This window comes from Canis aureus, chromosome 5, assembly GCF_053574225.1.
Source record: "Canis aureus isolate CA01 chromosome 5, VMU_Caureus_v.1.0, whole genome shotgun sequence".
NCBI lineage: Eukaryota > Metazoa > Chordata > Mammalia > Carnivora > Canidae > Canis > Canis aureus.
Genome location: NC_135615.1, coordinates 76,042,151 through 76,054,524, shown reverse-complemented (window position 1 = coordinate 76,054,524; position 12,374 = coordinate 76,042,151). Strand labels below are relative to the sequence as shown.

The following is a 12,374-nucleotide window of genomic DNA, read 5'->3' as shown; positions in this document are numbered from 1 at the left end:
ATTTCCTTAATCTGATAAAAGCTATCCATGACAAAAGTCCATAGCAAACATGATACTGGATAATGAAATATTAAAAGCTTTCTCCTAAGAGAGATAAACCAGGAGACTGTTGTCACTTTTCTTTAAATTGTCCTGAAGGACTTTAACCAATACAAGAGTCAAGAAAAATAAATGAAAATGTATGGATCAGAAAGGAAGAAATAAAGCTGTCATTATCTCAAATGATAAGATTACACACTGAAAAAGTTAAGAATCTATAGATGACCTATGAGGGGGATTAGCTGAATTTAGTAAGGTCATTAGAATCAAGATCAATATACAAAAGTCAATTCATTTTATTTCTATACCAGAATACAATTAGAAAAGGAAATTAAAATATTACCACTTATAACAGCATAAAAATCAAATACCTAGACAGACATAAAGAAGATACACATGAGCTCTACATAGAGACCTGTAAAACATTCTTGAGAAAAATTTAAGAATATTTAAATAAAAGAGATGCACATGCATGGGAGAACTCAATATTATAGAGATGTAAATTATCCTTAAATTGATTACTGGAATCAATGCAATCTAAATCAAAATGACAGCAAGGATTTTTTTATTTTTAGCACATTAATAAGTTGATTCTAAGAAAAAAGAAAAGACTGAATAAAGTATAGTATAGTATCGCATAGTATAGTATAGTATTTGAGCTGAATAAAGAATCCAGAAGCAGCCCTGCAAATACACAGACACTTGATTTATGACAAAGGCAGAACACCAGAGTAGTAGAAAAAGAATGGCCTTTCAATCAATGGTACTGGGTCACTTGGTTACAGATACTGAAAACACCAAACTTGTGCATTTACCTCATACCATACACAGAAACAATTTCAACTGAATTATAGGTCTAGACACAAAAGGTAAAATAATGCAATTTCTAGAAGAAATTAAATGGGCTAGGTAAATATTTCTCAAATAGGACAGACATACAGAGTAACTAAAATAGAAAGGATTGACAAATTGGTTATAGTAAGACCTTCTGTTGATTAGCACATCATTAAGAGCAGAAAGAAAAGTCACAGACTGAAAGAAGGTATTCACTCTCTCTGTAGCCAACAAACTGACTCATTTCTAGAATGGCTTAAAGAACTCTTAAAAATAAGAAAAATCCAATTTAATAAAACAGGCAAAAAACTTGAACAATCACTCCTCCTAAGAGAATATTCTAAAGGTCAACCAACATGTGAAAAATTGCTCAATCTCATTGATCAAAGAGTAATACAAATTAAAACTCTTTTGTGCAAAAGACATTGTTGTAGGATTCTCATATCCTGCTTTTAACCAAGTAAAACTGGCAAAAACCACTTTGGAAAAATGGCAGTATCAACCAAGCTGATCATTAACACATCCTAGGACCCAGAAATTCTTCTCTGAAGTAGAGATGACATACATACATATATGTCCCCAAAACTGTTCGAGCCTAGTTTGAAAAGCTTTTTTATTCAGAGTAGCGGCAGACTAGAAACGACCCAAAAGTCCTTCAACAGGAGAATGGATAAATAAGTGGCAGTATATTCTGACAAAGAAAAACTTGGTAGGGACAAAAATGAAACATTAACTGATACATGAAACTTGGAGTTAAAACTCTCAAACATGAGTGGAAAAGGCTGAGAGAATAAAGTTCATATTGTATGATTCCGATCGATATGAAGTTCAAAAACAAACAAGGGGTGCCTGGGTGGCTCAGTGGATTTAGCATCTGACTCTTGATTTAGGCTCAGATCAGGATCTTAGGGTTCTGAAATAAAGCCCACCTCCACTCCCCCATGGGCTCAGTGGGGAGTCTGCTTGGGATTCTCGCTCCCTCTGTCCCACCCTTCCCACCACACAGATGTGCACACTCTGTCTCGCTAAAATAAATAAATAAATAAATCTTTTTTTTTTTTAAGTTCAATAACAGGCTAAAGTAATTAATGATATTAGAAGTCAGGATAGCTGTCGTGTTTACTTGCACGGAGAAGGGAAGTGACAAGACAGGGCTTTAGGGATCTTGCTGCGATTCTATTTTCTTAGACTGAGAGAGTGATTCTATAGCTTGTATTTTCATTGTGAATATTCAGAAAGCTTTCTAATTATGATTTGTGTACTTTTTCTGAATAAGTATTATGCTTCGATTTTAAAAAGTACTAAAGAAAAGGTGAGAGTACAAAATCAAAGGATGGGAGGAAGGAAGAAAGTTCTGGGTCTAGGTTGGAGATCAGCAGGGACTCTAGAAGTGACACCAGGGAGGTAGAAATACCCCAAAAGAAAGAAAAAGCAGTGGAGTAAGGATCTTGGAATGAGGTTTCCAGCCCTAGCAATGATTCCTAAACCCCAGATGTGGTCTAGAATTAGCGCATACTCACACAACTGAGGAGAGCCTGTGGGCTGGGACAATGGAGCTCTCATCTCATGAGTGCTCCGCCCCCCAGCCCCCCCCCCCCCCCCAGCCAGCACATCACTTCTTTCTACTGAAAAAGTTCCAAACCTTGAAACAAGGAGGACATAGGATTTGTGCCCATAATGGCCAGAATTAAACTTGCCAACAGAGCATGTGTCGGGGGCTGGCTTGCATTAATTTTAGGAATAGAGAAAGTAAGATCTCTTCACACATCTAAGTGTGAGGACTGAGATTCTCACCAGATACATGGAAATACCAAGTGTGATGAACAGATTTCCTCCTCCTTCCCTCCTCGTGCTTTCTTTTCATAGTTTCTTCCCAGTCATCACTCTAGAAGCAGTGAGGAGCCACCAAAGCAATCTATCTGATATGTCTTAAGGATGGCCTTGTGGGTATGACCCGGGATTTGCTATATTCCTCTAAACTGTGTTCTTATGTGCCAAAAAGAACACACGTCAAGAGCTCTCTCCTCCCCTCAAAGATATCTGTTAATAAATTCACAAGACCTCTCTGTAATTTGTTGGCATGGCTGGATTTTTTTTTGCCACGGTGTTGGGCTTCATGTGTCGAATTGTCCATCTTAGCAAAGTTCTGCGGTATGTTCCATTTGTTTGATGAAAAATTCTATTACATGTTCTTTTAAGCACCTGAAACAACAAGATACAGCATTTGTAGGGATCATCTCACATTCCTGTTACTATGTTGATTGGGTTCTGTTCTATCTGCAGAATATAGGCTGAGCAATCTTGCGGGTAGAACCTGAGATTTACCCAGATCTGTGACCCTAACTCCCAAGGACATTGCACTGCCTGGAACAGGAATTCTGGTTAGTATTCATTCATTGTTGATGCTGCTTACAGAGCTGATGAAGACCTGAATTTTATAAATTTATCCTTATCGAGATAATTGACATACAATGCAATTCGTTAGTTCTAAGTGCACAATTTTACGTTTTTGCAGATGCTTACAATTGTGTCAAATACCATCTCAATTAAGACAGAAATATATCCATCATCCCAAAAGAGTTTCCTGTGTTTCTCTCCCATCGATACCCTCCCAACCCTGACATCTAGCAACCACTGCTTTGTTTTCTGTCACCACAGTTGCCTTTTCTAGAACATATGTATATGCAATCATATAGTATATACCATTCTCTGTCTTTTCTCACAGAGCACAAAGCTTTGCAGATCTTCCACGTTGCTGCCTATAGCAGTACATTGTTCCAACTGCTACACATCCTGACCAACACTTGTTCATTTTAGGCATTCTAGTGGTTGTCTGGTAGCATCTCCCTGTCACGGTCATTCATTGCCAATCAGTCAAACACTTGAGGAGAACCTTATTCCTATTTCTGAACTTTATCTGTGCAAGTCCGTCCTCTGCAGCATCCTATCCTATAAATTCCAACCTCTCTGGGCTCCCTGAACTCTGATTTCTATCTCCCCAACCCAGAAAGCTGGGCTTTGTTTGCTGCCACTCCCCCCTGAACCCTGGCCTGGAAACTGCCCCCAGCACTAAAGTTCCAGCACTTGCAGAGCTCTCCCTTGTTTTCCTTCTCTCAGGAACTGCCAAACTGAGCTGCCTTGTGTCTAAAACCAGTTGCTCCATGTGAGTGTGGGTTTAAATGGTTAACAAGAGGAGCATGATTCAGTGTCCATAGCAGTTAACCTTTCGTGGACAGGCAAGTTCTGTTTCACACATCTTTCCTTCCTCAAGAACTCCCGCCATTTACTAACAAAGGAAGGACTGAATGAATGATGGCACGCTCCAACCAATCCTTTTCACCTGCACTATCTGTTCCTCACTTGACTTTCCCACAGTGGCAATGCTCAATCTTCTCTGCTTGACGATCTATCACTGAAATTTTAACATTTACGAGAGATATTGGCAACACACTCCAAGAAATTAAGAGATGCAAAGCACCAGAAATCAATAACGTTCACAGCAACACCAGTATTCTAGTATAAAACTGTTATAAGATTCTATTTTCTCTCAAGATCTATAAAGGTGGCCAGCAGGGTACCTGGGTGGCTCAGCTGGTTAAGCATCTGCCTTCAGCTCAGGTCAAGATCCCAGTGTCCTGGGATGGAGCCCCTCATTGGACTTCCTGCTCAGTGGGGAGCCTCCTCCTCCCTCTCCCTCTGCCTGCCACTCCCCCTGCTTGTGTATGTGTGCTCACTCTCTCTCTGTCAAATAAATAAATACAATTTTAAAAATAAATAAATAAATAAATAAATAAATAAATAAATAAATGCAGCCATCATTCACTTACCACCCTACAGTGCTGTGTCATTGTCCTAGTACTTCTATTAAGTACTTAGAACCTCTTCTGCCATTTATTTCCTCGCTACAATAAAGCTCTTATTTTAAAAATGCACTAATGGGCTGAGCACAGCATGATGTTCAAACCTGTTGAATCACTGTGTTGGACTCCTGAAACTGATGTGACACGGTGTATCAACCACACTCAAATACAAAGATTTTTTTTTACAAAGATTAATAAATAAATAAATAAATAATAAAATATTAAAATGCAAGAATGTGTTAGAACTACAAGTGATTAGAACACATTTAAGTTTCCTGTGACAGTGGTAATATGGGCACCTTATCAAATTTCTGAAAAATATAAGAAACTTAAAAAGACATTCTAAAACAATCCATAACCCTACCACCTAAAGACCGCACTATTAATAATGCTGTCCAGCCTTGGTAGTGCATACCTGTGAGGCCACGATGAGAGCGGTTGCAGCCCAGGTGTGAACAGAGCACTGCCCAGATGTGCCCTACTGCTCCAGTTCCTTGTGTTCATGACAGGATGTCATAGGCCTAGAATCTCAAAAAAGAGTAATGAAGATATACCATCTTCCTTATCAATGACATATGTCCAAGCAGCTCCCAGGTGAGCGCCTGTACAGTAATCAAGAGTATCCTCGGATTCAAGGTTATGCTCTGCCTTTTACCAGTTCTGAGTCTAGATGAGTCACTTAATCTTTTGAGCCCACTGCCCCCTCTATCAACTGATAACGGTACTTTTTTTCAAGGTGCTTATGGATTCAAAACAATGATCCCTATGATAAAGTAGATGCTGCTGCCTGGTCCATGGTAGGCTTTCATTAATATTTGGTGTTAACACATGCACAGGGATGATGTAGTAATGGCTTAAAAATAGCCATAATTTATTGAACACTTACAGTCTTAAATACCTTGTATAGAACACTTTATGCTGTCCTTACAACAATCCAGTCAGGTATTATCCTCATTTTACAGATAAGAAACTTAAGTTTAGAGGGAGGAGTTAGATGACTTGCTCAAGGTCACACCAGAAGTAAGAGGTGGAATCAGGCTTTGAACCCAGAAAGTCTGACTTTTGCTCATTCTTAACCACTATAATAACTTCTAGGCAGCATACACTAAATGTTAACATGCTAAAATTTGACATTTGGCGGTCTTGAGTGCATATGATTGGTTTTTAAAAATTAGGATATCGCATATAGTTTCCAAAATATAGAGCAAATATTTGAGGCTGTCAAACTTTCACAGAGTGCTGGGCTCCCCAGAACTCAGTATGAAAATTCCTGAGGCAGTCCACTGGTAGTCCCAATTACTAGAAAGTTCTTGTCTGTATCAAAGTTGATTCATTTCTTTTCCCCCTTCATTCATCCTAATTCCACCTCTCGGAATCAGCCTGGAGTAAATCTCACTCCTCTTCCACATTGGTGATGCTCAAAATTCGGGTCACAGCCTGCAGTCTTTTGTCAAGTTTTTGTTTGTCATGTGTATGTGCTGGATCACAATATAAAATGCATTTCTTATCATGGGTCACAGTCAAAACATTTGGAAGCCACTGTTCTATATGACTATTCTTCAAGTATTTGAAGGCAGCTGTCATGTCCCACCACCTAAAGACACGGAACCTTTCCAGCTTTTGCAATAACTCCTTGTAGCATGTGGATTCTTCTCTTCCCTATGCTGGGTATCATCTTCCGGCCTTGTCACCAAATTCATCTGGGTCTCTCCTCAATCTGCCTTAGGAATGTCTTCCTTAACTACTCTCTCTTAAGGAGCACCACCCTCTCTCTCTCGGCCCCTGACCCTGCCTTATGTTTCTCAATGAACTTTTCGCTAACCGACATCCTATTTTATATGTTTCTTGATTTATGGTCTTCCCCAACAGAAAGTTCATCACTGAACTCCCAGTCTGTTTCCTGGCACATACTGGTTGCTCAAGTTGTTCAATAGTATTTGTAGAATGAATGAATATGAGGGATAGACATATTCTAGCCATAGTGCATATAGATGTGTTCACAATACAACTCTCTCCTTTAGGAGCTACAGTCTATAAGGATTTAACTCACCTGACTATAAATACAAGTATGTTTTCACTCTACTACATGTTTAAAAAAACTTCATCATTTATGTTAGAATATTACCACATATTTTATATATTTATACACATATTCATGGGAAGTGTATGTCAATAATACTAAATCATGTATACTGTTATTTTACGTGGAACTTTGGGGTATTTGCTTGAGTAGTTTTGAGGACATGAGATTTTTATTGATTAAGTTATATATAACACTATGGTGCATCTTGAAAGTATTTTACATTTTTCAAAGCACACTCAGGGAAATAAGCCACTTTGTACTTTTCATGAGAAACTGAGAAAGCATGTCAAAGAACTGGAAGGAGCTTTAGCAGCCTTCTAGTGACCACTAAATTCCAATCTCACCCTTTCATTTTACAGATGGATAAACTGAGGCCCAGAGCAGGGAAGCTTTTGGTGAGGGACCCCCAAGGAGCTGGAGTGGATTTGGGATTAGAACTCAGCTCTTTCTCGTCCACCCACTGCCTGGCACTGGAGCCCCCAACCGTTTGTACCCTCGCAGAGGCAGGGGAGTCAGAAGCCCATGCCCCTGGTAGGAGCTCGGTGGGGAGGGCACTCGGTGATTATCATCATCACCACTTTAAGTGGGGGCTTTGAGCGCACACCATCAGGGAGGAGGGCCTCAGATACTGTGGCTTCTTCCTGCACTGGGGCACCAACTACCTCGGCAGAGGAATTCCACACGTATCCACCAGGCCAGGGGGCTCAGTGGGTGTCTCAAGAGCTGCTCCAGGTCCTCTCCTCCCTCTCCGCGACCCCCGCGACCCATCCCAGAGCAGAAACGGCCTCCTACCTCTTCTGGTCCCCCTGGGCTGAACCTGACCTGCCCAGCCTCCCTGTCGCTATGGCAACCACAGGCCTAACATTCTAGAGTCCTCCTGCAGACCGCCTCCAGAGTACTCACATCAGCCAATGGTTTCCTGTGTTTCTTTAGCGTGAAAAGTTGTTGGCCAATTATCAGAGGCGTTTCAAAAGAAAAAAAAACCCTCGGGGAAACTGCCAGAATTTTAGGGTTCTGGTTAACTATGTCTGGATTAGTGGCAGAAACCTAATAAGGGTTTATCTAAGTAACCCCTCAAATATCCTGCGATAGACCAAGAGCCTTAGAATTTTGCCTACCTGGAAACCCTAGTTAAAAGAAGACAACCACCCTTCATCCAAGCCCTGTGTATAATAGTAAAAGAAAAAAAGATTGATAGGGGCAACGATACAAGGACAGACATACAGTGTTCCTTGCGCCCCTCTTTGCAGGCTTCAGAGCAGTCACAGGGATCTTGTCACTCTCCTGCTCAGAACCCACAATGCCCTCCCCCCCCCCCCCCCCATTAAATTAGGACAAACCCAAACGTCTTCTTAAGCTGTTTCTGGTCGGGTCCTCTGATGGCAGCTGCTACCACCCACACCCCAGAAAAACCTTGCACCAGCCACGCTGTCCTTTGGGCAGTTCCTACTTAATGCCAACCTCGTTCTGCTCCAGGTGTTCCCTCTGAGCTCTCTCTGCCTCCAGATCTGAACCAAAAGTGGCTCTTTCTCCTCCTTTGGGGTGCCGGCCCAAATGCCATTTCTTCTGTAAAATGGGCATGAATGGGCTCAAAGTCTCAGGATCTGAAAAGACATGCGTGTAAGTGGAGAAGTGTAAGCGTGTAAGCCCCACGCACGTGTTGATTACACCTATTGCCTACTGCGTACAGGTGCGCACCCATCAAGTGCTCTAGGCTCCCTGGAGGACCCCGGGCATTTGCGGAGCTGCCGACGCGCTGGGAGGGCTGGTACCGAGCGCGGCCAACAGGTGTTAGGGGAGGGCCCCGCAAGGGATGTAATGTGGATATGGGCCCGAATACTCGAGAAGGCTCTGGGGGGAGCCGGGTCTTGAGGGACGCGACGGCTTCGAACGCGGGGTGAGAGTATCAGGTGGAGGAACAGCAGGAGCAAATCCTGGGGGTGGGGGAGCCCCGAGAATCGGAAGGTAGGGCTGCGCCCCTGCCGGGCAGCGGAGGCGAGCCGTCGCCGGGACAGGCGGAGGGGACGAGGGGAGTCGGTTCCCACGCCCCGGGCGCGGCCGCCAGCGGGGACCCCCCTCCAGGTGAGCGCCGGGCTCCGGAGGGGCGCCGCCTCCCCGAGCCGCTCCCCCTACGCTGCAAGCAAGCTTGGCGGCGCAGCCAATGGCCGGGGGCCGCCCCGCCCACCGCGCCCTCGCAGCCACTCGCCGGCGCGAAGCCCCCTGAGCGGCAGGCGGCCTGGCAAATCAACGCGCGGCCTTTGAAAGCAAAACACTGCCGCAGCCAGGCCGCCCTGGAGTCGGGGAAGGAATTACGGAGGCTGCGCCCCGGGCTGCGCGGAGGGTCCAAGTCCTTTCTCAGAAACCTGTCATAGGTGGGCCTTGGAGGAGACGCCGCCCGGTGAGTAGTGATTAAGCCTGAGACGGGGCGGGGAGGGGGGGGCACTTGAAATTAGCCCTCATTTTTTCAGGAAAGGTAATGCACTTGGACTCCCCTAACGCCCCCTGGTACAAACACCCTCCCTTCTTGCTGTCACCAGCCTTGCCGGCCTGGGTCTCGCTGCCTCGGAGTGGTATTTTTCCCCCATTTTTGCAAAGGGGGTGGGGGACCGCGGGATGGCCCTAATGTAGGGGATGATGGCAGGCTTTAGCAAATCAGGAAGTGAGAAGCAGTAACTTTGCCAAAATCATTCCTCTAACGCGCCGGCTCTGGCTTCCTGGCAATAGCAGATGGTGGAGTTAGCAGGTGGGATACGGGGAGGCACTCTGGATCTGCACCGGCTGCTGGAAGTTGTGGTTTCCAGCTCCATGGGAGGGCACCGAAGAGTGTAACCCTGTAGTGAGCCAAAGCCCAGGAAAGGGGAAGGGCTTGGAGTAACTGGCGCTCACCACCAGCCAGAACCTGAATCTTCAGGTGGTGGGAAAGTGTGTGTTTTACTGATTTTTTTTTTTTTTTCCCAGATAGAGCCAAATTCTAATACAAACCCTGATCCTAGCAGCCATGAGCTGAGGTCCTTTCATCTGTCCAACCTGCTCTGTGGGTTGGTGAAATAATTCAATTGAGATAAGGTCAGGGGATGGAATGGAAGCAAGCACCTAGAATTATCTTTCCTTTTTTTGAGTTAATGACCCTGTGCTCACTGCTGGCTGTGAGGGCCTCAGAATTAAGGGGTCGCTGGGAACACAGCGTTGGCTGCTTGCCTCATGGGCATATGGTAGTGCTAGAAAAGTGCCTGGAAGGCGGAAAAAGAGTCACTAGGCAAGAAAGTGCACCTTACGAGGGAGGACAAGTTGCAAAGAATTCCTCCAAAGCTTTTCATCCAAACTCCTGTCTAGCTGAGGGACAGCCTCCTGTCTTTGCTGGTGATGCCTCGGAGGCCTGGGGGTTCCAGAGGCACAGAGGGAAGCTGCTTTTTAAAAGGGAATTAAATGACAGCAACAGAAGCAAAAACAAACCCACCTGAATAAAGCAACTGATCCAAAGAAGGTTAGGAGGCCTGGGTTTCTATCACCCCCTTGGCATGTTTGCTTTCTCTGACATCCTGTGGGCGGGGCTGGCTACAGCTGTTGTATCTCTGGAGTTGTGGCCGATTAGGCCTGAGTAAGCCATTCCATTCTTTCCTGCGTGCTGCCCCAGGTGCTCCACAGGCCTGCCTTTAGCCAGTCAGTACATATTGTATGGAGGTCACCATGCCAAGCTCTGGGCCGGATCTTAGCAAGCTGCAACTGAACAGGGGATTCAGCAGATACTTTCCCAGCTTAGGCTCCGGTGTCCCTTCAGCTCCAGTCCAGGTTGAAAGCTTCCAAGGGTCTCACAGAGGTCCCTCCCTGGGCCACTCTCCCTTTCTAAGGCTACTATATCCAAAACACTAAAATACATAAATTTAACGCAGTCATGCTTTTCACCCACACATAAAAGCATAGTGAAGAATAATTATGCTTTTCACAAGATTCCAAATATTTATAGGTCTTTACAGTGAGAGAGGTCTGATTATGGGATGTGAGTTATAAAGTTGTCTGATGAGTGTACCTTGTATTATATATATATATATACACACACACACCATATGTATATGGGTATATGTATAATTAACATATTGAATATGTACTGCATGTACCACCTCATCTGGAGGCAGCAGCAATAATTTAATTTTGAGGCCCTTCAATAAAGTGAGACAAAGTGAGCCAGATGGTCTTTGTGGCTGCCCCTGTGCTAAGCCTTGCATCCACTGTCTGCTAGACATTGGACACTGATATATGACTGTGCTGTTCACACCAGGAACCAGCATTCCTGGGGGTAGGGCTAGATAACAGAAGGAACTGGAAGTTATAGGACAAGCAAAAGCCAACTTACTGAAGACTTGGGGCATAGCAGAGGCTGTGTCCATTTGGCACATAGCCCTCCATAAATATTTGTTGCATGAATGCATGAAAGAGATATTTGTGGGCAAATTAAATAATTAAGCTGATAAAAATAAAATTAATACTAATAATAGCTGCCATTCATTGACCATTTACTGTGCATGCATTTTACACGCATTATTTCATCAAATTCTCACAACAACTCTGTAGGGGTAGGAACGCTATTATCTGTATTTTACAGCAGAGAAAACTACCTGCAAAGTTAAATGACTTGGCCAGGGAAAATAAGTAGCATATGACAAATCAAAAGCTAATTAAAACATTTTTATATTAAAATAGCATAGAGGGGTGTCTGGGCGGTTCAGTCGGTTAAGCATCTGGCTCTTGATCTCAGCTCAGGTATTGGTCTCACGGTTGTGAGTTTAAGTCCCCACATTGAAAAATAAATAAATAAACAAACTAATTAATTCATTAATTATAGACTTTGTAGTAGAATCCAAATTTGTATGGATCCCCCCTGCCCAGGAAGACCTCAGAGAAACCCTTAGCACTGTGGTAAGGGGTTTTACCCATGCCTTTCAGAACCCTGGGAGCATATATGTCATCTTTCTTCTCTATTTAGTAGAAAAGCTTGACATGTGCTGAAAATATCAGTCCAATAAAGCTAATGGGAATTACTGTCATTGCTCATTTTACTTGAGGCCACATTAATACCCCCACTTTACAGATGAGGTACCTGAGTCCCCCAGAGCTGATGTGATCTGGTCAGACAGTTCTTCTCCTAGGGCCCAGTGTTACCTCACTTGTGCTCAGCTGACCTTTGTAGCATCCCAGTTCTTCCACCATCCACAGAGGTAGCTTTTCTTTCCATTCTTTCTTCCCTAAGTCAGAACACAGATGGTTCCTTTTTTTTTTATGGCAGGATATTTTTTTGGAGGCCTGGAGAGGTAGGCAAGGGCAATGTTTTACTTCTGTGGAAGCCTATAGAAAAGGCAGGATTTAGGATGTAATGAGAGGAAGAGAAAAGGTGATTCTTAAGGGCCAGAGGGAACAGTTCTGAGGTAAATGAGCCATGTCTTTATTAAGGGGGCCAAAGGCATGATACATTTTTTTTTTAATGGCTTCACTTCTCATGGCAGTTTATGTTTTGTCCTCATAGTATTCTCTCCTCATGTAACAAAGCTGGGCTCAATGCTTCA

The 12,374-nt window shown here is 43.7% G+C and overlaps 2 protein-coding genes across 10 annotated transcripts in view; one reads left to right on the top strand and one right to left on the bottom strand.

Moving 5' to 3' along the window:
• Nucleotides 1-7,673, bottom strand: part of STPG1 (sperm tail PG-rich repeat containing 1) — a 47,924-nt gene extending 40,251 nt beyond the window's left edge. For 3 of the 7 annotated variants that reach the window (XM_077899114.1, XM_077899118.1, XM_077899117.1), the window contains exons 1-3: nucleotides 7,609-7,673; nucleotides 5,149-5,254; nucleotides 2,935-3,075 (exon numbers count right to left, since the gene is read on the bottom strand). In XM_077899114.1, coding sequence (XP_077755240.1) covers nucleotides 2,935-3,007 — 73 coding nt within the window. In that variant the 5' untranslated portion in view covers nucleotides 3,008-3,075; nucleotides 5,149-5,254; nucleotides 7,609-7,673. The other 4 variants (XM_077899116.1, XM_077899115.1, XM_077899119.1 and 1 more) reach the window with 4 other exon arrangements.
• A 1,390-nt stretch (nucleotides 7,674-9,063) lies between these two features.
• Nucleotides 9,064-12,374, top strand: part of NIPAL3 (NIPA like domain containing 3) — a 53,728-nt gene continuing 50,417 nt past the window's right edge. For all 3 annotated transcript variants that reach the window (XM_077899111.1, XM_077899112.1, XM_077899113.1), the window contains exon 1: nucleotides 9,064-9,214. The gene's annotated coding sequence lies outside the window, so the exon portion shown is untranslated. The remainder of the gene's footprint in view (nucleotides 9,215-12,374) is intronic.